The sequence below is a fragment of the Nomascus leucogenys genome, chromosome 17 (genome assembly GCF_006542625.1).
Source record: "Nomascus leucogenys isolate Asia chromosome 17, Asia_NLE_v1, whole genome shotgun sequence".
Taxonomy (NCBI): Eukaryota; Metazoa; Chordata; class Mammalia; order Primates; family Hylobatidae; genus Nomascus; species Nomascus leucogenys.
The window spans coordinates 30,644,658-30,666,601 of NC_044397.1; the positions used below are offsets into that span (position 1 = coordinate 30,644,658).

Consider the following 21,944-nt stretch of genomic DNA (forward strand, 5'->3'; position numbering starts at 1 on the left):
GGGAAGGAGGGAAGGAGGGAAGGAGGGAAGGAGGGAAGGAGGGAAGGAGGGAAGGAGGGAAGGAAGGAAGGGAAATTATTATAAATTATAAATTATTTTTTGCTGTTTTGTTTTTTAGAGAAAATAATGACAGGTTCTCGCCCTGTCATTCACGCTGAAATGCACTAGCACAATCATAGCTTGTTGCAGCCTCCAGCTCCTGGGTTCAAGCGATGTTCCTGCTTCAGCCTCCCAAGTAACTGGGACTGCAGGCATGCACCACCACACCCAGCTAATTTTTAATGTTTTGTAGAGACAGAATCTCGCCATGTTGCCCAGGCTGGTCTCAAACTCCTGGCCTCAAGCAGTCCTCCTCCTTTGGCCTCCCAAAGCACTGAGATTACAGGCATGAGCCACATCACCTGGTCCTAAGAAAACAATTTAATTTCTTTTTCTTTTTTTCTTTCTTTTTTTTTTTTTGAGACGGAGTTTTGCTCTTGTTGTCCAGGCTGGAGTGCAATGGCACGATCTCAGCTCACTGCAACCTCCACCTACCGGTTCAAAAGATTCTCCTGCCTCAGCCTCCCCCATAGCTGGGATTACAGGTGCCCACCACTATGCCCGGCTAATTTTTGTATTTTTAGTAGAGACAGGGTTTTGCCATGTTGGTCAGGCTGGTCTCAAACTCCTGTCCTTGTGATCCGCCCACCTCGGCCTCCCAAAGTGCTGGGATTACAGGCATGAGCCACCATGCCTGGCCCAACAATTTAATTTCTTACAGCTCCTTAGGCTGGGAAGTCCAGGGTCTAGGGACTGTGTCTGGTGGGGGCCTTCTTGTTGCTGAGGACGCTGTAGAATCCCGAGGCAGTATGGGACATCCTGTGGTGAGGGGCTTGTATGTGCTAACTCAAGTCTCTTTTTCTCCTCTTCTAAAGCCACTAATGCCTTACCCTCAAGACCGAAGCTAATCCTAATCACCTCCCAAAGGTCCCACCCCTCCAATACCACAGTCAAATTTCCCACCCTCTTAATACTGTTACAATCGGGATTAAGTTTCAGAATAAGTTTTCAAAGAGACAAACATTCAAAACACAGCAAGGGGCAAGGCCAGGTTGTCGACTTGGAAAGGCAGAAGGTATAAAAGAAAGCAAAGCCAACCTTTGGCTGTAGCAGAGGAGAGACTGGGGAGACAGGCATGAGAAATGTTATTTTATTTATATTTGTGTGTTACTTGACCAGCTACAATGTTCATGTACTACCTCAGTGATCTTTTTAAAATCCTATCAAATAAAAAACATTTTAAATAAAGTCAAGTTTTGGAATCAACACTGAAGGCCAGATGACATCAAACAAGCTGCATCAAAGTTGGGGAGGGGTGGCTGGGCTTGACGGCTCACGCCTGTAATCCCAGTACTTTGGGAGGTTGGGGCGGGTGGATCACCTAAGATCGGAGTTGGAGACCAGCCTGGCCAACATGGTGAAACCCTGTCTCTACTAAAAATACAAAAAAATTAGCTGAGCATGGTGGTGGGCACTTGTAATCCCAGCTACTCGGGAGACTGAGGCAGGAGTATCACTTGAACTAGAGAGACAGAGGTTGCAGTCAGTTGAGATCATGCCACTGCACTCCAGCCTGGGTGACAGAGCGAGACTCCGTCTCAAAAAAAAAAACCAAAAAAACAAAGTTGAGGAGGGGAGGTGCTAGGTAAAAGGAATCCTGGAAGCTGGGCCCGGTGGCTCATGCCTGTAATCCCAGCACTAGGGAGGCAGGAGGACTGCTTGAGGCCAGGAGTTCAAGACCAGCCTGGGCAACACAGCAAGACCCTTTCTCTACAGAAAAATTTAAGTTAGCCAGGCGTGGTGGTGTGTACCTGTGGTCTCGCCTGCCCAGAAGGCTGAGGTGGGAGAATAGCTTGAACCCAGGAATTTGAGGCTACAGTGAGCTATGATCATGTCACTGCACTCCAGCCTGGGCAACAGAGAGAGACCTTGTCTCAGAAAACAAAAAAAGTCTTGGAAACTACCCAAATGCCTACCCATGGTAGAATTAGCATAGAAATATTCACACAGTGGAACACTAGATAGTAATGAGAATGAATGAATTAGCTTTCAGAAGAAATAAGGACACTCTGCAGACCGCAGACAAATGTCAAATGGTGGTGCACACACTTCCAATCTATTCCTTCCTTCTTTCTTTCTTCCTTCCTTCCTTCCTCCGTCCCTCTTTCTTTCTTTCTTTCTTTCTTTCTTTCTTTCTTTCTTTCTTTCTTTCTTTTCTTTCTTCTTGAGATGGAGTCTTGCACTGTTGCCCAGGCTGGAGTGCAGTGGCACAATCTCGGCTCACTGCAACCTCTGCCTTCCAAGTTCAGGCGATCTCCTGCCTCAGCCTCCTGAGTAGGTGGGACTACAGGTGTACAGAACCACATTGGCTAATTTTTTTTGTATTTTTACTACAGACGGGGTTTTGCCATGTTGGCTAGGCTGGTCTTGAACTCCTGACCTCAAGCAATCCATCCGCCTTGGCATCCCAAAGTGCTGGCATTACAGGCGTGAGCCACCGCACCTGGCCCAATCTATTTCTATAAACTTCAAGAACAGGCAACGCAGGTCTGATGAAGGTCCAATGAAGCCAGGAGAGTGGCTGCCCTTGACGGTAGTGAGGACTGACTGACAGGGTGTGAAGGGGTTCCCGGGGCCTGGCATGTTGAGCATCCTGACCTAGGTGCAGGGTCCAGCACACCCCAGCTCCCCCAGCTCCCTCCTCCGAAGTCTGGCAGGAGTCAGGCCCAGTCTCAGAGCTCAGCTTCTGCAATTCCTCCCTCTCTCTCTGGCCTGACCCAGCTGGGGTCTATGGCCCCCAGAGAGAAGCCTGACCCCTTTCATGAATGAGCCCAGGCCCGGGAACGCGGCTGCAGCCACCCCTCCCAGGCTGGGCTGGTGCCTGTCAGTGGCGACCCTGAGTCCCTTGGACAGAGGACTAGAGAGATTTGCCCAGGCTCCTACACAAAGGGGGTTCTGTCCGTCTGTCCCGCAGAGGCAAAGGACCACGCAGGGCCAAGCTGGCCCCGGCCGTGCTAAGCCTCTCTCCCCCTCTCCGCTTGGCCCTGGCCGCTTCTTTGTGTCCATTCATGAATTCAAGACTCCTCCTGAAAGGCCGGCGGTATCTTGGCTCAGTCTTTGGGAAACAGTCCTTGGGCCGGTGCCACCTGGGAATGGTCATGAAATAAAATCCGAGGGCAGACAGTGATGGGAACAGGAAGGGGAAACTGAGCAAGGGGTGGAAGGGGCCCAGGCTTGCATCTCGTGCCAGAGGCGGGGGACATTGGCATGATCTGCAGGAGACAGCACTCAGGTGCACTGTGCGTGGCATCCCATGTGAACGGCCCCCTGGGCCTGGGGGTACTGACCCGACAGATCTGAGACCAGTTCCCAGCCTTGGCGCCCACCCTGTGGCTCCCCGGGAAATCTCTTCCCCTGTGGGATGAGAAGGGTCCGTATCTCCAAAGCCAGGACCATCTCCCAGCCTCAGGAGGCTCCCAGATGCTAACAAGTGAGAAGGGGCCATGGTCATCGCTGGCTGCTCTGAGTGGGGTTAGGAGAAGGGGTCGCCCCAACAAAGATAGGGGCCCCTTTGCCACCTGTTCGTCCTCAGCTAGCTCCTGGGTAGGCCTCTGTGAACATGCCACAGACACCAGCCCTAACCATCAAGCCCACCTTCCACCTGACCTAGGGGCTCTCACCCACCAATCATCTCCCAGAGACTCCTGTGACGTCACCAACAGCCAATCAAAGTGTCCCAGGTTGGCAGGTCAGAGGCAGCCTTACTTTGAGAGTTGGTAAGTTTTCAGGCAATAGCAGAAAAAGGATACTTCTGACCGGGCGCGGTGGCTCGCGCCTGTAATCCCAGCACTTTGGGAGGGGGAAGCAGGTAGATCACTTGGGGCCAGGAATTCAAGGCCAGCCTGGCCAACATGGCAAAACCCTGTCTCTACTAAAAATACAAAAATGAGCCGGGCGTGGTGGCGGGTGCCTGTAATCCCAGCTACTCAGTAGGCTGAGGCAGGAGAATCGCTTGAACCTGGGAGGCAGAGGTTACAGTGAGCCGAGATGGCACCACTGCACTCCAGCCTGGACGACAGAGTGAGACCCTGTCTCAAAAAAAAAAAGACACTTTTTTTAAACAGTCAAATACTGCATTTTATTATTATTTTTCTTTATACTTTTTTAAACTTCTGTTTTAGGTTCAGGGGTACATGTGCAGGTTTGTTATGTAGGTAAATTGCATGTCATGGGGGTCTGGTGTCCCTGACTCAGATAAAGAAATTAATAAATGTCTTCCCAATAGCACCAGGAAGGTTGCACCACAAATGTATCTTTAAAGAGTCCTTGAGGTGACAAAATAATCCGCATGCCAAAGGACACTTTAAAGATACATTTGTGGTGCAACATTCCTGGTGCTGGTAGGAGGTCATTTATTTATTTATATATTTTTGAGATGAAGTCTCACCCTGTCGCCCAAGCTGAAGTGCAGTGGCATGATCTCAGCTCACTGCAGCCTCCAGCTCCTGAGTTCAAGTGATCCTTCTGCCTCAGCCTCCCGAGTGGCTGGGACTACAGGCACGTGCCACCATGCCCAGCTAATTTTTGTATTTTTAGTAGAGACAGTGTTTTGCCATGTTGGCCAGGCTGGTCTTGAACTCCTGACCTCAGATGATCCACTGCCTTGACCTCCCAAAGCGCTGGGATTACAGGCTTGAGCCACCATGCCCGGTCTTATTTTTTATTTTTATTTTTTCTATAGAGATGGGGGGTCGTGCCATGTTGCCCAGGCTGTTCTCGAACACCTGGCCTCATGTGATTCTCCTGCCTTGGCCTCCCAAAGTGCTGGGATTACAGGTGTGAGCCACCTGGCCCTGCCTGGGAGGACATTTCTCTCTTTTTTTTTTAATTTTAAATTTTTAAAAAATTAATTAGAAATGGAGTCTTGCTATGTTGCCCAGGCTGGTCTTGCACTCCTGGCCTCAAGCTATCCTCCTGCCTCAGCCTCTCAAAGTGCTGGGATTACAGGCATGAGCCCTACACCCGGCCCTAGGAGGGCATTTCTAATTCCCATTACACTTTCCATCCTGTCTATACCTCTTTTTTTTTTTTTTGAGACGGAGTTTCGCTCTTGTTGCCCAGGCTGGAGTGCAATGGTGCTATCTCCACTCATTGCAACCTCTGCCTCCCGGGTTCAAGCGATTCTCCTGCCTGTGCCTCCCAAGTAGCTGGGACTACAGACACGCGCCACCACCACACCCGGCTTTGTTGTTTGTTTGTTTTTTAGTAGAGACGGGGTTTCACCATGTTGTTCAGGCTGGTCTTGAACTTCTGACCTCAAGTGATCCACCCACCTCGGCCTCCCGAAGTGCTGGGATTACAGGATGAGCCACCACGCCCGGCCCCATCCTGTCTATTCTTCTGTCCTAACTCCATCCCAGCCAGTGACCCCTTAGATAGTTGGAGTACACTTCAGGAGGTCCTGCCCTTTTTCTTTTTTTTTTTTTTTTTTTTTTTTGAGATGGAGTCTCTCACTGTTGCCCAGGCCAGAGTGCAATGGTGCTATCTCGGCTCATTGCAACCTCCGCCTTCCGGGTTCAAGCGATTCTCCTGCCTCAGTCTCCTGAGTAGCTGAGATTACAGACGCCTGCCACCATACCTGGCTAATTTTTTGTATTTTTAGTAGAGATGGAGTTTCACTATGTTGGCCAGGCTGTTCTCAAACTCCTGACCTTGTGATCCACCTGCCTCGGCCTCCCAAAGTACTGGGATTACAGGCATGAGCCACTGCGCCTGGCCTTTTTTCTGTATTTTTAGTAAACGTGGGGTTTCACCATGTTGATCTCAATCTCCTAACCTCGTGACCCACCCGCCTTAGCCTCCCAAAGTGCTGGGATTACAGGTGTGCACCACCGTGCCCGGTCGGTCCTGCCCTTTTCAACTCACACCCTACCCCTTTCACAGAAGAGAAGACTGAGACCCAACTGCTCTACTCTGATGCCCCCTAGCAGTGCCCATTACCTAGCTTGTATCAAAGGGCAGGGGGAGAGTTTAGGCTGAGCACGCACATTGTGGCCACAGAAAACCTCTAGATTTGGAGTCCAGTGGCCGGCATGTTAGCCCTGCAGTCCAGCCCTGGCTGTGCAACCCAGGAAATGGTACTTAACCTCCCCGAGCTTGAAGCCCTTCTGGAAAATTCCTGTCCTAGACACTTCACAAACTGCCTTGAGAGCCGAAGAGGAGGGCAGCTTGAAGGCAAATCACTGTTGTTGACTGATTATTTTATTTTACTTTATTTTTTGAGACAGGATCTTGCTCTGTCACTCAGGCTAGAGTGCAGTGGCACGATCACGGCTCACTGCAGCCTCTAACTCCTGGGCTCAAGTGATCCTCCCACCTCAACCTCCTGAGTAGCTGGGACTATAGGTGCACGTCACCACCGCCAACTAATTTTCTCTTTATTTTTTGTAGAGACGAGGTCTCACTACGTTGCTCAGGCTGGTCTTGAACTCTTGAGCTCAAGCAATCTTCCCACCTCAGCCTCCCAAGTAGCTGGGGACTACAGCTGCACCCTACCATGTCCAAGACTCCCTCTCTACAAAAAATGTAAAAATTAGCTGGGTATGGTGGCACATGCCTGTAGTCCCAGCTACTGGGGAGGCTGAGGAGCGAGGATCACTTGAGCCCAGGAGTTCAAGGCTGCAGTGAGCTATGATCGAACCACTGCACTCCAGCCTGGGCAATAGAGCAAGAAAAAAAAAAAAAATTGGAATCCTTTCTGAAGGAAATTAGCAAATCCTTCCCATCCCTCCCCTGGCCCCAGGGAAACTTTAGCCCTGGGCTCACTTGGAGGGAGCAAAGGTGGCTCTAGTTCCAGAGATGAGGGGAGCCAGGGGGGAGCCCACCCTCCTGCTGGAGCCAAGAGGCATGACCTGGGCCAGCCCACCCCACGCTGGATCTGTGGAGCAGGCTCCAGAGTGGCCAGTGCTCTCTGTCTTTCAACCCTCTCAGCACTCCTACTATTCCTGCGAAAGGACTGGTGGAAGATTGGGGAGGCCTTGGAATGGCCATTCTCCACCAAAATGGTCCAGCCCAGCCAGTGGCCCAGTGGCCATGGGTCCAGTGTGCCATCACAGAGCTCTTCTTCTTCTTCTTCCTCTTCTTCTTCCTCTTCTTCTTTTCAGTCCTAAACACCAACACATTTCTTCCTCCTCCTCTTCTTCTTCTTCTTCTTCTTCTTCTTCTTCTTCTTCTTCTTCTTCTTCTTCTTCTTCTTCTTCTTCTTCTTCCTTCTCCTCTTCCTCTCCTTCTCCTTCTCCTTCTTCTTCTTCTTCCTCTTCTTCCTCTTCTTCTTCTCCTTCTTCTCCTCCTCCTCCTCTTCTTCTTCTTCTTTTCAGTCCTAAACACCAACACATTTCTTCTTCTTCTCCTTCTTCTTCTCCTTCTTCTTCTTCTTCTTCTTCTTCTTCTTTCTTCTTCTTCTTCTTCTTCTTCTTCTTCTTCTTCTTCTTCTTCTTCTTCTTCTTCTTCTTCTTCCTCCTCCTCCTCCTCCTCCTCCTCCTCCTCCTCCTTCTTCTTCTTCTTCTTTCTTCTTCTTCTTCCTCTTCTTTCTTCTTCTTCTCCTTCTCCTTCTTCTTCTTCTTTCTTTCTTCTTCTTTTTTTTTTGAGACGGAGTCTTGCTTTGTCGCCCAGGCTGGAGTGCAGCAGCGCAATCTTGACTGACTGCAACCTCTGCCTCCCAGGTTCAGGCAATTCTCCTGCCTCAGCCTCCGGAGTGGCTGGGACTACAGGCGCCCGCCACCATGCCCAGCTAATTTGTATATTTTAGTAGCAACGGGGTTTCACCATGTTGGCCAGGCTGTTCTTGAACTCCTGACCTCGTGATCCACCCGCCTCAGCCTCTCAAAGTGCTGGGATTACAGGCATGAGCCACCTCACCCAGCCCTTCCCTCCCCTTTCTCCCTTCCTTTCCTTTGGAGACCTCACTGTGTCGCCCAGGCTGGAGTGCAGTGGCACAATCTTGGCTCACTACAGCCTCCGCCTCCAGGGTTCAAACGGTTCTCCTGCCTCAGCCTCCTAACTAGCTGGGATTACAGGTGTGCACCAACACACCTGGCTGATTTTTGTATTTTTAGTGGAGACGGGTATTCATCATGTTGCCCAGGCTGGTCTCGAGCTCCTGAGCTCAAGTGATCCGCCCGCCTTGGCCTCAAACAGTGCTGGAATTACAGGCGTGAGCCACCACACCCGGCCCCTTTCCTTCTTTCCTCCAGGACAGAGGAGTGAAAATTCCAAAGCAGAGAGCTCTGAAATAGGTACAAGCCAGTTTCCAGCCCAACTCCTTTCCCAAAGACCAGAATTCAGCATTCATTCCTATGTAACGCAGCTGCCCGCTCACAGAAGATTCCTCTGGAGACCTACACCTCTCTGGGGCAAAATGCACACACACACACACACACACACACACACACACCCCACCCTGTGCACACAATCCCAGGAGCTTCACAGAGTCGAAACACCATCCACGCATCCTAAGAATAGCCACGCTCCAAGCACGGACTGATAAATTTGTTTCCCTCTGCAGCCTTTCTCCAAAAGAAATGAAACCTTGGCTTTATCTAAGAGAATAATGAAAATCCAAGTACTTTAAAAAGCTGAGTCCAGCGATGCTGAAGGGAGGTGGGGGTGCAGAGTCTTCACTAAGGGAGAATCTTGAAAAAGCATAAAATTGCTACTGCAAGTGAAACAAAGGATTCAGACAATGATAACCAATGGATGCTAAGACCACCAGGTGACAGGCTGCTGAGTAACAGGATGCTGAAAAGGACCTCAGTATCTCTCATCCCAGGGGTTACCTTAGAGCCCCCATGGATCAACCTAGCACCACGGGAGGCAGGTCTACCAGATATCTCCCAGTAAGATGAAGTATACCACATGGCCTATAATCCTCCTGGCCTTTCTTTCTTCTTATTTTTAGAGACAGGGTCTGGTTCTGTTGCCCAAGCTGGAGTGCAGTGGTGCAATCATAGCTCACTGCAGCCTCGAACTCCTGGGCTCAACGGATCCTCCCACCTCCCCAGTAGCTGGGACTACAGGCTCGTGCTGCACTACTAGAAAGAAATACCTGAGACTGGGTAATTCATAAAGAAAAGGAGTTTAGGCTGGGTGTGGTGGCTCATACCTGTAATCCCAGCACTTTGGGAGACCGAAATGGGCTGATCACCTGAGGTCAGGAGTTCAAGACCAGCCTGGCCAACTTGGTGAAACCCCATCTCTACTAAAAATACAAAAATTAGCTCGGTGTGGTGGTGCATGCTTCTAATCTCAGCTACTCCAGAGGCTGAGGCAGGAGAATCGCTTGAACCTGGTAGATGGGGGTTGCAGTGAGCTGAGATCGCGCCACTGCACCCCAACCTGGGTGACAGAGCAAGACTCCATCTCAAAGAAAAAAAGAAAAAAAAAAAAAAGAAAAGCGGTTTAGTTGGCTCACGATTCTGCAGGCTGTACAGGAAACATGGTGGCTTCTGCTTCTGGGGAAGACTCAGGAAGCTTCCAATCATGGTGGAAGGTAAAGGGGGAGCAGGTGTCTTACATGAGAGGAGGAGGAGGAAGGGAGAGAAGGGAGAGGGGTGCTACACACTTTTTTTTTTTGAGACAGGGTCTTGCTCTGTCACACAGGCTGGAGTGCAGTGGTGCGATCTCAGCTCACTGCAACCTCCACCTCCTGGGTTCAAGTGATTCTCCTGCCTCCGGAGTATCTGGGATTGCAGGTGTGCGCCTCCAGGCCCAGCTACTTTTTTGTATTTTTAGTACAAAAAAGGGGTTTCACCATGTTAGCCAGGATGGTCTCGATCTCCTGACCTGGTGATCTGCCTGCCCTGGACTCCCAAAGTGTTGGGATTACAGGCATGAGCCACTGCGCCCGGCCTTTTTTTTTTTTGAGGCAGAGTTTTGCTCTGTCGCCCAGGCTGGAGTGCAGTGGTGCGATCTCAGCTCACTGCAAACTCCACCTCCCGGCTTCAAGTGATTTTCCTGCCTCAGCCTCCTGAGTATCTGGGATTACAGGGAGCGCCTCCATACCTGGCTAATTTTTTGTGTTTTTAGTAGAGACGGGGTTTCACCGTGTTAGCCAGGATGGCCTTGATCTCCTGACCTGGTGATCTGCCCACCCTGGCCTCCCAAAGTGCTGGGATTGCAGGTGTGAGCCACCGCGCCTGGCCACTACACACTTTTTAATGACCAGATCTCACAAGAACTCATTCACTACCTCAACCAAGGTGGATGCTGCTAAACCATTCATGAGAAACCGTCCCCATGATCCGCCCCCATGATCCAATCACCTCCCACCAGGCCCCACCTCCAACATCGGGGATTACAACAGAGACACAGATCCAAACCATATCAAACTCTATAAAAATGTTATGAACTGCATGTTGGCATCATCTCAAAATCCACATGTTGAGGCCGGGTGTGGTACCTCACACCTGTCATCCCAGCACTTTGGGAGACTGAGGCAGGCAGATCACCTGAGGCCAGGAGTTCGAGACCAGCCTGGGGGGGATCCCCATCGCTACTAAAAATACAAAAATTAGCTGGACATGGTGGCACACACGCCTGTAGTACCAGCTGCTCGGGAGGCTGAGGCAGGAGAATCACTTGAACCTGGGAGGCGCAGGTTGCAGTGAACCAAGATCGCGCCACTGCACTCCAGCCTGAGTGATAACAGCGAGACTCCGTCTCACTGAAAAAAAAAAAAATCCACATGTTGAAATCCTCACTCCTCAATGTGATAGTATTAGGAGGTGGGGCCTCTGGAAAATGACAAGGTCATGAGGGTAGAGCCCTCACAAATGGGATTAGTGCCCCTAGAAGAAGAGGCCAGAGAGCTCCTTCTGCCATGTGAGTCTATAAGAAGTCTGCCATCTCCCACCTGGGAACAAATCTGACTGTGCTGACACTTTGATCTTGACTTCCAGCCTCCAGAACTGTAGGAAATACATTTTTGTGTTTTTTTTTTCTTTCCAAAATTCTTTTTGGGTTCTATAAATTTCTGTGGTTTATAAGCCACCTAGTCTAGGCTAAAGTGCAGTGGCAGGGTCATGGCTCACACAGCCTCCATCTCCCAAGCTCAGGTGATCCTCCCACCTTGGCCTCCAGAGTAGCTGGTACTACAGGGTTTTGCCACCACACCCAACTAATTTTTGTATTCTTTTGTTCAAAAGATGGTTGCAGTGAGCTGAGCCAACATAGCAAAACTCGTCTCTACTAAAAATAGAAAAATTAGCCAGGCGCGGTAGCACCTACCTATAACCCCAGCTACTCGGGAGGCTGAGGAAGGAGAATCACTTGATCCTGGGAGGCGAAGGTTGCAGTGAGCCAAGATCACGCAACTGTACTCTAGCCTGGGCAATAGAGTGAGACTCTGTCTCAAAAAAATTATTATTATTAAATTATTAACTATTGTCACCCTGCTGTGCTATCAAATATTAGGCCTTATTCATTCTAACTATTTTTTGGTACCCATTAACCATCCCAACCTCCTCCCCACCTGCCTACTCCCCTTCCCAGCCTCTGGTAACCATCTTCCTACTCTCTATGTCCAAGAGTTCAATTGTTTTGATTTTTTGATCCCACAAATAAGTGAGAACATGCAATGTTTGTCTTTCTGTGCCTGGCTTATTTCACTTAATAGAATGATCTCCAGTTCCATCCATGTTGTTGCAAATGACAGAATCTCAGTCTTTTTTTTTTTTTTTTTTTAGATGGAGTCTCGCTCTGTTGCCAGGCTGGAGTGCAATGGTGCAATCTCGGCTCACTGCAACCTCTGTTTCCCAGGTTCAAGCAATTCTCCTGCCTCAGCCTCCCAAGTAGCTGGGACTACAGGCACCCAACACCACACCCGGCTAATTTTTGTATTTTTAGTAGAGACGGGGTTTCACCATATTGGCCAGGATGGTCTCGAACTCCTGGTCTCCTGATCCACCCGCCTCAGCCTCCCAAAGTGCTGGGATTACAGGCATGAGCCACTGTGCCTGGCCAGAATATCAGTCTTTTTATGGCTCAACAGTACTATGGCATTTTATAAGAATAGTGTGAACAGGCTAAGACAATTTGATCATAATTTTGCATCAACGTTAAATTTCCTTTTCCCCCATCTCCTCTCTCACATTTAACAAATGACCTGCCTATGTTACCATTTCCAGCTAGGTATTTTTAGAATAATTTTTTTCACTGTGGTAAAACACACATCAAATGTACTATCCTAACCATTTTTAAGCATCCAATTTGCTGTCATTAATTACATTCACCTTCTTTTGTGTGTGTGTGTGTGTGTCTGTGTTGTGTGTGTGTGTGAGAGATGGAGTCTGACTCTGTTGCCTAGGCTGGAATGCAATGGTGCAATCTCGGCTCACCACAACCTCCACCTCCTGGGTTCAAGCAATTCTCCTGCCTCAGCCTCCTGAGTAGCTGGGATTACAGGCATGCACCACCACACCTGGCTAATTTTGTAATTTTAGTAGAGACGGGGTTTCTCCATGTTGGTCAGTCTGGTCTTGAACTCCCTACCTCAGGTGATCCGCCTGCCTCGGCCTCCCAAAGTGTTGGGATTACAGGCATGAGCTACTGCGCCCAGCCCTACATTCACCTTCTTATACCATCGCCACCACCATCCATCTCCAGAACTCTTTTCATCTTGCAAAACTGAAACCCTGTCCCTATTAAACACTAATTCCCCATTCCCTACCCACCCCCACGTGCCTCTGGCAGCCACCACTCCACTTCCCGTCTCTATGGATTTGACTCCTCGAGGGACCTCAGATAAGTGGAATCATACAGTATTTGTCCCCTTGGGGCTGATTTCATTTAGCATAATGAATGTCCTTGTGGTTCATCCAGGCTGCCACGTGTGCCAGAGAATTTCCTTCCTTTTTAAAGCTAAATTTCTTTGTTTTTTTTTGTTTTTTTGTTTTTTTGTTTTTTGAGATGGAGTCTTACTCTGTCACCCAGCATGCTAGAGTGCAGTGGCGTGATCTCAGCTCGCTGCACCCTCCGCCTCCCGGATTCAAGGAATTCTCGTGCCTCAGCCTCTTAAGTAGCTAGGATTACAGGCATGCGCCACCATGTCTGGTTAATTTTGCATTTTTAGTAGAGACAGGGTTTCACCATCTTGGCCAGGCTGGTCTCGAACTCTTGACCTCAGATGACCCACCCGCCTCAGCCTCCCAAAGTGCTGAGATTACAGGCGTGAGCCACAGCGCCCGGCTTAAATTTCCTTATTTTGATCTCATTGCATAAGAGAGTGCCCTGAAGGGTTTATGGGTCTAGTGGCCTGATGTCCACAGGCAACTCCCACAGTCCAGGAGGTGAAGGGCAGCCCTGACCCTACAAGGCACCTACAGCTCCAGCTCACCTGCAGCCCTATCCTTGGAATCCCAAGAGAGCTACTCCCTTGATAACTGTGATGGCAGCCTCAAAAGTAGCTTCTGTCCCTTTATTTTCTGCCCTCTGGAGCCCAAATCATGCCACCCTCAGTTTAAAAGCCCTTAATGGTGCCATAGAGGCCACAGAACAGTGGTTGGGTGTGCTCGGGACTCACTGGGACCAGGCTCAGTATCCTCTCCACACCCAGCCTGTGTTGCAACCTCACCAGACCCTGCCCTGGGTCCCTGCACTTCACCCCCCAATGCCCTCATTCTTCCTTTCCTCACCCTGGAAAACTCTTATTCATCTTGAAGAGCCCACTTACATGCTGCAACCTCTGAGGCTTGTCCTGTCCTGTCATGGACACCTGTGGTTTCTGCCCATCCAGCATCTAGCCCTACTCATTCTTCCCCACCCCACCTCCTGAGACAAGGTCTCCCTCTGTCACCCAGGCTGGAATGCAGTGGCACCATCATGGCTCACTGTAACCTCAATCTCCTAGGCTCAGGTGATCCTCCCATCTCAGCCTCCAAAGTAGCTGGGACTACAGACATAAGCCACCACACCTGGCTAATTTTTAAATTTTTTGTACAGACAGGGTCTTGCTGTGTTGCCCAGACTGGTCTGAAACTCCTGGGCTGAAGCAATCCTCCCGCCACAGCCTTCCAAGTAGCTGGGACTATAGGTACGTGCTACCATGCCCAGCTAATTTTTTGCCCTTTTTTGGAGAGACAGGGTTTCACCATGTCGTCCAGGTTGGTCTTGAACTCCTGGGCTCTAGTGGTCTTCCAGCTCAGCCTCCCAAAGTGCTGGGACTACAGGCTTGAGCCATGATGCCCGGCCTCAACAAGGTTTTTTAATGCATCAATGAACCAACTAACCAGCTGTGGGTAGTGGACAAGCCAGGGATGCCCACTACATGCCAGACCATGCTGGCCCCTTGGGGAGTCCTGCTCTGAGTCCCACTCCTGCTCTGAGCGGCTTGCAGTCTGGCTGGGGAGAGGTATGCAAAGCTGAAGGACATGTGGGGCCATCCCCTGCTCATTCTTGAAGGATCCTGAAAGGCCCGGGACTTGGGACAAGCCTGGAAGGGTGGGCTGTGCCTGGATGAATCTGCAGATGCATTTCTGCACTGCTGATGAAGTGGGGGTTTCCAGGCAAATCTCACTTCCTATTTCTCCCTGCATATTCTTCAACTCAGCTCTTCCATCAAGGAGGAAAGCAACACACTGAGACCTGCTGGTGCTGAAAGAACAGCTCCCCCCAGGCAGAGGCAGGGCAGCCACTGCCCCAGCCTCCACCCAACACTGCATGGTATCAGCCCATCATTTATTTGGCACCAACTGTATACCACTCTGCATGCATTTCCTCACAGTTAGTCCTACCAAGAAGGCATCCTTTTTTTGTTTTTTAGACTCTCATAGGAGCATGAACCCTATTGTGAACTGCACATGTGGGGATCTCAGTTGCGTGCTCTGTATGAGATTTTTTTTTTTTTGAGACAGAGTCTTGCTCTGTTGCCCAGGCTGGAGTGCAATGGCACAATCCTGGATCACCACAGCCTCCACCTCCTGGGTTCAAGCAATTCTCCTGCCTCAGCCTCCTGAGTAGCTGGGATTACAGACACCCACCACCACACCTGGCTGATTTTTGTATTTTTAGTAGAGAAGGGGTTCACCATGCTGGCCAGGCTGGTCTCGAACTCCTGGCCTCAAGTGATCTGCCCGCTTCAGCCTCCCAAAGTGTTGGGATTACAGGCGTGAGCCGCCACACCTTGCCTTTTTTTGTTTGTTTTTTTGTTTGTTTGGCTGGTTTTTTAGAGACATGGTCTCGATATAATGGTCAGGGTGGTCTCGAACTCCTGGCCTCAAGTAATCCACCAGGATTACAGGCATGAGACACCATGCCCAGCCAAAGAAGGCATCTTAATCCTTGTTTCCTCCATGCCTACAGCTCCCCATCTCACCTGACTGTATTCCTATCTGAAGTGTTATCACATAGTTATTATCTGTTGTCCGCTTCCCAGAGAAGAATGTGAGCTCCAGGAGGGCAGGGAATTGTCTTGGTCAGCACCACCTGGCTACTTCCAACAGGTGCACATGGCAGCTGGAAACACCATCAATATCAACACATTCCTACAACTCCTGAACTCCTGCAGGTGTTGGGCTACACATGACTTGTATAAAACCCGATTCCAATTCTTTCCACTGGCAACTAGATGGACATTGAACCCTCAGCCTAAGTGGTTTCATTTTCATGTGATTCAGTCTCTTTTTTTTTTAAGACGGAGTCTCACTCTGTCGCCCAGGCCGGAGTGCAATGGCAAGATCTTGGCTCACTGCAACCTCCGCCTCCCAAGTTGAAGCAATTCTCCTGACTCAGCCTCCCGAGTAGCTGGGACTACAGGTGCGTGCCACCACACCCGGCTAATTTTTGTATTTTTAGTAGAGACGGGGTTTCGCCATGTTGGTCAGGCTGGTCTCCAACTCCTGACCTCAGGTGATCCACCTGCCTTGGCTTCCCAAAGTGCTGGAATTACAGGCGTGAGGCACCACACCTGGCCTCAGTCTCATTTTCATAAAATATTTTGGTTTTATTGAACTACTTTGGACTTTAAATTTTTCTAGTTGTTCATCTTAAATTTACATTTTGCCTTTTATTGTATTTTTTAGAGATGGAGTTGTTCTGTCACCCAGGTTTGAGTGCAGTGGCGGGATCATAGCTCAGTGCATCCTTGAACTCCCGGGCTCAAGGGATCCTCCTACCTCAGCCTCCTGAGTAGCTGGGACCGCAGGCACACAACCATGCCCAGCTAATTTTTTTCTTTTTGGAGAGGCGGGAATCTCACTTTGTTGTCGAGGCTGGTCTCAAACTCCTGGCCTCTAGAGATCCTCCCATCTCAGCCTCCCAAAGCACTGGGGTTACAGGCTTGAGCCACTGCACCCAGACAGTTAGGCTTCTTATGCACTGCATATTAAAGTGGTATCTCATTTTGCATTGTCTTGGTTACCACTGAGAGGGAGCAGTTCTTCACATGCTCAACCGTGTTCTCTTCCAAGAAATCCCTGTCCATGTCTTTTACATTTTCTATTGGGTTATTTGTCTTTTTCTATTTCTTATTCTCTCTATGTTTTGAATATTAATTACTTGTTGGTTAAAGGTGTTGCAAATATGTCCTTCACACTGTGGCTTGTCTTCTACTTTCTTCATGGCATTTTTGATTAACAGAAACTTAATCTTTTTTTCTTTTTTTGAGACGGGATCTCCCTCTGTCACCCAGGCTGGAGTGCGGGAGCTCAGTCTCAGCTCATTTGCAGCCTCAATCCCCAGGCTCAAGCAAGCCTCTCACCTTAGCCTCCTGATAACTGGGACTACAGGAGCACTTCACCATGCCCAGCTAATTGTTTGTATTTTTTGTAGAGATGGGGTTTTACCATGTTGCCCAAGCTGGTCTTGAACTCCCGGACTCAGGTGCTCCTCTCACCTCGGCCTCCCAAAATGTTGGGATTACAGGCATAAGCCACCTTCCCCAGGCTGAAACTTAATTTTTAATGTAGTCAAGTTCATCAATCTTTTTTTTTATGATTTGTACTTTATGTGCCTTCAGAAACCTTACTCCAAAGTTCAAAAGTTATTCTTTTATAGATTCTCAAAGTTTTCAACTTTTTTATTTATTTCACGTTTACATCTTTCATCCCTCTGAAAGTGTCTTTTCTGTATGGTGTGAGGTGGGGTTCCTGTTCCACTGTTCTCAACTGAATAGTGAATTGTCTCAGTACCATTTATCCAATAGACCATCCTTGCCTAGGTTTATCAGCAACACCGTCTTTGGTAAAAATAAAATGCCTTCTAAAAAGTTGAGATGGGATCTTGCTATGTTGCCCAGAGTGTTCTCAATCTCCTGGCCTCAAGTGATCCTCCTGCCTTGGCCTCAGGTGTAGCTGGGATTACAGACACGTGCTACCACACACAGCTTAAAATGCCTTTACATGCATGAATCTATTTCAGGCCTCTTTATTCTGCTCCACTGGTCAATTTGCCCAACCATGCACCAACACCATACTGTCTTAATTCTTACAGCTTTATGATATGAATGTTTCTTGATGTACAAAAACCATTCCAGGTGACCAGGTGGTTACTTACGTCAAAGACTCTAGGTTAGAACCTAGCGGTTAGCTGGCCCTACCATCCACTGAGAAACAGACACTCCAAGAAGGAGAGCATTTTTTACAATGTCACACAGCATTTAATTTGGAATACCCATCTCTCACCACAGAAGATACCAATATGGTAGACACAATCTACATGTGATTATTGAGTACTTGGAATTGACTAGCCCAAATTCAGACAGGCTGTAAGTATAAAATTTACATTAGATGAAGACTTGTGGTGAAAAAAATGTAAAATATCTCATAAATAATTTGTTCATATTCATTGCATATTGATATAATAATGCTTTGGATATAAAGAGTTAACTAAAATATATTCTAAAAATTATAATAATTTCACCTATTTGTACTTTCTTATAACAAGATGGAATATTAGGCACACATTAAATTGAGTGTCTACTAGAAAATTTAAAGCTGGCCGGGCGTGGTGGCTCACTCCTATAATCCCAGCACTTTGGGAGGCCAAGGTGGGTGGATCATTTGAGGTCAGGAGTTCGAGACCAGCCTGGCCAATATGGTGAAACCCTACCTCTACTAAAAATACAAAAATTAGCCAGGCGTGGTTGCGGGCATCTGTAGTCCCAGCCACTTGGGAGGCTGAGGCAGGAGAATCGCTTAAACCTGGGAGGTGGAGGTTGTAGTGAGCAGAGATTGTGCCATTGCACTCCAGCCTGGGTGACAGAGTGAGACTCCATCTCAAAACTAAATAAATAAAATAAAGCCACATCTGTGGCTTGTATATTACTCATGGACAGCCCTGGATTATACCATTAAATTCATTCAATCAGCTGGGTGCAGTGGCTCATGCCTGTAATCCCAACACTTCAGGAGGCTGAGGCAGGAGGATCACTTGAGCCTAGGAGTTCAAGACCTGCCTGGGCAACATAGTGAGACCCCATCTTTACAAATACTTTTTTTTTTTTAATTAGCCAGGCATGGAGGTGCACACCTGTAGTCCCAGCTACTAGGGAGGCTGAGATGGAGAATCATGTTTGCCTAGGAGTTTGAGGCTGCAGTGAGCTATGATCACACCACTGCATTCCAGCCTGGGCGACAGAGTAAGATCCTATCTTTAAAAAAAAATCACTTAAGAAGCCTTTATTACGGACCTAATTTGTGGACTGTGCAGTTGTAACGACTGCACAACGAGGAAGGGAACAGAAATAGAACTAATCCATGTGATCCATTTCCTCCCTGGACCCATCACCCATAGAAGCTGGATTGGCCCAAGTGTGAAAGACTGGCCCATGCTCCAGCTCCAGATCCCTATTCCAACTCCAGGGCAGCCAGCACAAGTGTCCACATCTAGAGACCATTTAGACCAGCTCTCCTGACTTTACAAATCAACCCGCTGGGGTCAAGAGAGGTTTAGACATCTACCAAGGTCACACAGCAGGTGTAGGAAAGGCCCAGGCTGGTTGCTGAGACTTCAGAGCTCCTTCCCTTCATGTCCACGTCGGCAGCCTTCAACCCAGGGTTTCTCCCTTTCCCGTGAACAGTCCACCAACTTATGTCTCACAAAATCCCCTGGAGCCAGCCTTTACAAGTCCAAGTGCTCACTTTGGGAGGCCGAGGTGAGAGGATCACTTGAGCCCAGGAGTTCAAGACCAGCTTGGGCAACATGGCAAGACCCTGCCTCTACTAAAAATACAAAAATTAGCCAGGCGTGCTGGCGGGCGACTGTAGTCCCAGCTACTCAGAAGGCTGAGGCAGGTGAATCACTTGAACCCGGGAGGTGGAGGTTGCAGTGAGCTGAGATCACACCATTACACTCCGGAGTGGGCAATGGAGTGAGACTCCATCTCAAAAAAATATATATATACAAAAATTATCTGGGTATGGTGGTGGTCCACACCTGGAATCCCAGCTACTCTGGAGGCTGAGGCAGGAGGATAGCACAAGCCCAGGAATTTGAGGCTGTAGTGAACCATGATGTGCCACTGCACTCCAGCCTTAGTCTGGGTGACAGAACGAGACTCTGTCTCAAAGAAAAAAAACAAAGGCCGGGGGTGGTGGGTCACGCCCGTAATCCCAGCACTTTGGGAGGCCGAGGTGGGGGGATCACGACGTCAGGAGATTGAGACCATCCTGGCTAACATGGTGAAACCCCGTCTCTACTAAAAATACAAAAAATTAGCCGGGCATGGTGGCAGGTGCCTGTAGTCCCAGCTACTCGGGAGGCTGAGGCAGGAGAATTGCTTGAAGCCAGGAGGCGGAGGTTGCAGTGGGCCGAGATCACGCCATTGCACTCCAGCCTGGGCAACCAGAGAAAGACTCCATCTCAAAAAAAAAAAAAAAAAAAAAAAAAAAAAGGAAGTCCTGTCCAGTCCCACAATCTGGCCAACAGCAAATCCACAGGAACTCATCCTCAAGTCCTTCCCAAGTGCATCACATCTCCGGGTGGGATTCCCCAAGTTTAGGAAAGATAGACTCATCATGTCCCCCAGGGGGAAACAGAGGGTGAGACTGAGGGGGAAGGAAGGGCTCCGTCCTGTCCACCAGCCTTCCCTACCCTGGACACCATCCTAGCCCAGAGCTTCTGTTGTCAAGCTGTGCTCAATCTCACCAGAACTTGTAGAGACTTCAGGGGCACCAGGGGACTCTTAACAACCAGTTGCAAGTAACAAGCCACACTGATGTGAGTAGGAAAAATACTGCCAAGCCATCTCCCACTCACCACCCACTGGAGCCTCAGCACACACCAGGCCCCTCTGTTCACCAAGGCAGGGGACCCCAGGTGGCAGAGGGGGAAAGATGACCTGGAGGACAGCCTAGTGCCCCCTTCAAAGAGGCCCCCAGGGGCTGCTCCCACCAGAACAGTCTGTGCTCCCGGAAGACCACTGGGGACTGAGGAGCAACTTTAGGAGGGGATTTTACATGCCAGCTTCCAGGCAAGCACACCTCCCAACAAAATCTTAAAGATATGTAAAAGGAGAAACCCCCTCCCCACGCCCACCTTCTTCACTGGAATTCCAAGCAACAGGAGCCTAACTTCTCAGATATCACAGTGTCTGTCAATCACCATTTTACAAAACAGACCGAGGTTCTGAGGGGACCACGGAGTTCCTACTATGAAAAGACCAGGATGTACAGGTGCCCCGCCCCCCCCCCCCCACCCCCCCACCCGAGCCTCAGTTTCTCCATCTGAAAAGAGCACTTACTCTTTCCTCCGACTTGCTGGAAGGGTGGACAGAGGTGGTACCAACGCCTTTTACCATGAACAAGAGCGCCCAAGAGAGACCGAGCGTAACTGCCCGAGCGTAACTGGCCTGGGCTCCAGGCGCTGTGCAAAGTGCTTTGCAAGGACCAGCTCGCTTAATCCTCATGGCGACCCAGGACACGGGGACTCGCATAACCCCCGTTTTGCAAACGTGGAAATGAGGTTCAGATAAGTGAAGCGACTTGCCCAATGGCACCCAGCGAGGAGGGGCGGGCGCCCCGGTTACTCCATCCCAGCGAGAAGACGAGGCTGCCTGGGTCCTGGTTTTCTCGGGCGGGGGTCAGGGGTCCGCCGATCCCCTCTAGCGCTCCGGGCGGCGGGGCCCGAGAACCAAGGTGGCCCCCGCGGTCCCTGCCGCCGCACGCCCCTCCCTCCCTCCCTCCCCGCGGACCCCCGCGGCCGCCGCTCACCTCGCGTATTTCGTCTTCTGGAAATCCAGCAGCCGGGGGGCGAACATCGCGGCGCTTCCATGGGAATCCGGCCCCGGGCTCAGAGCGCGGGCAGCTGGCAGAGCTTGGGGGGCGCGGCGGCGGCAGCAGCAGGTTGGAGGGCGCGCGGCGGGGGCCAAGGGGACCTGGTCGGCGTCCGGAGCCGGAGCCGGAGCCCGAGCCCGAGCCGGAGCTGGAGGCGCCCGGAGCCGCCGACGCCAAATCCCGAGCAGATGGTGGCGGGGGCGGGGCGGGCGGGGGCGCGGGGGGGCTCAGGGGTTCGCGCCGCCAATCGCCTAAGCCCGGCCCTCCTCTCTCCCGCGGACCCCGCCGCCTCCGCTGGGGTGGGAGGAGGGTCGTGGGGAGATGGGGGTAGGAGAGGTGGGGGTGAGGAGGTGGGGGTGAGGAGGTGGGGGTGAGGAAGTGGGCGTAAGGAGTGAGGGCGGGGCGGGGGGGGTCCTGGCCGCGCGCGCGAGCCACCCATCGCCCAGGCCTGGGGCGGCCCTGGCCCCGGCCCATTTCCCCCGTGCCCTCGCTGGAAGCCGGGAGGTGGGGGGTTGGTGGGGTGGGGAGCGGGAAGTGGTAGTAGGAGTAGTGGGAAGGATTGGGAAGGGGGGGCGCTGGGGGGGTGGAATGCAAAGTTGGGGGGCTGAGGGAGTGGGAGAGTGGGAAGGGGACGGGAGTGGG

The 21,944-nt window shown here is 50.4% G+C and overlaps 1 protein-coding gene across 1 annotated transcript in view; it reads right to left on the reverse strand.

The window, feature by feature from the left end:
- Positions 1 to 21,482, reverse strand: part of MMD2 (monocyte to macrophage differentiation associated 2) — a 52,606-nt gene extending 31,124 nt beyond the window's left edge. The window contains exon 1 of the mRNA XM_003277910.2: positions 21,240 to 21,482. Within this exon, the coding sequence (XP_003277958.1) occupies positions 21,240 to 21,286 (47 nt within the window). The 5' untranslated portion in view covers positions 21,287 to 21,482. The remainder of the gene's footprint in view (positions 1 to 21,239) is intronic.
- Positions 21,483 to 21,944: the final 462 nt, after the last annotated feature.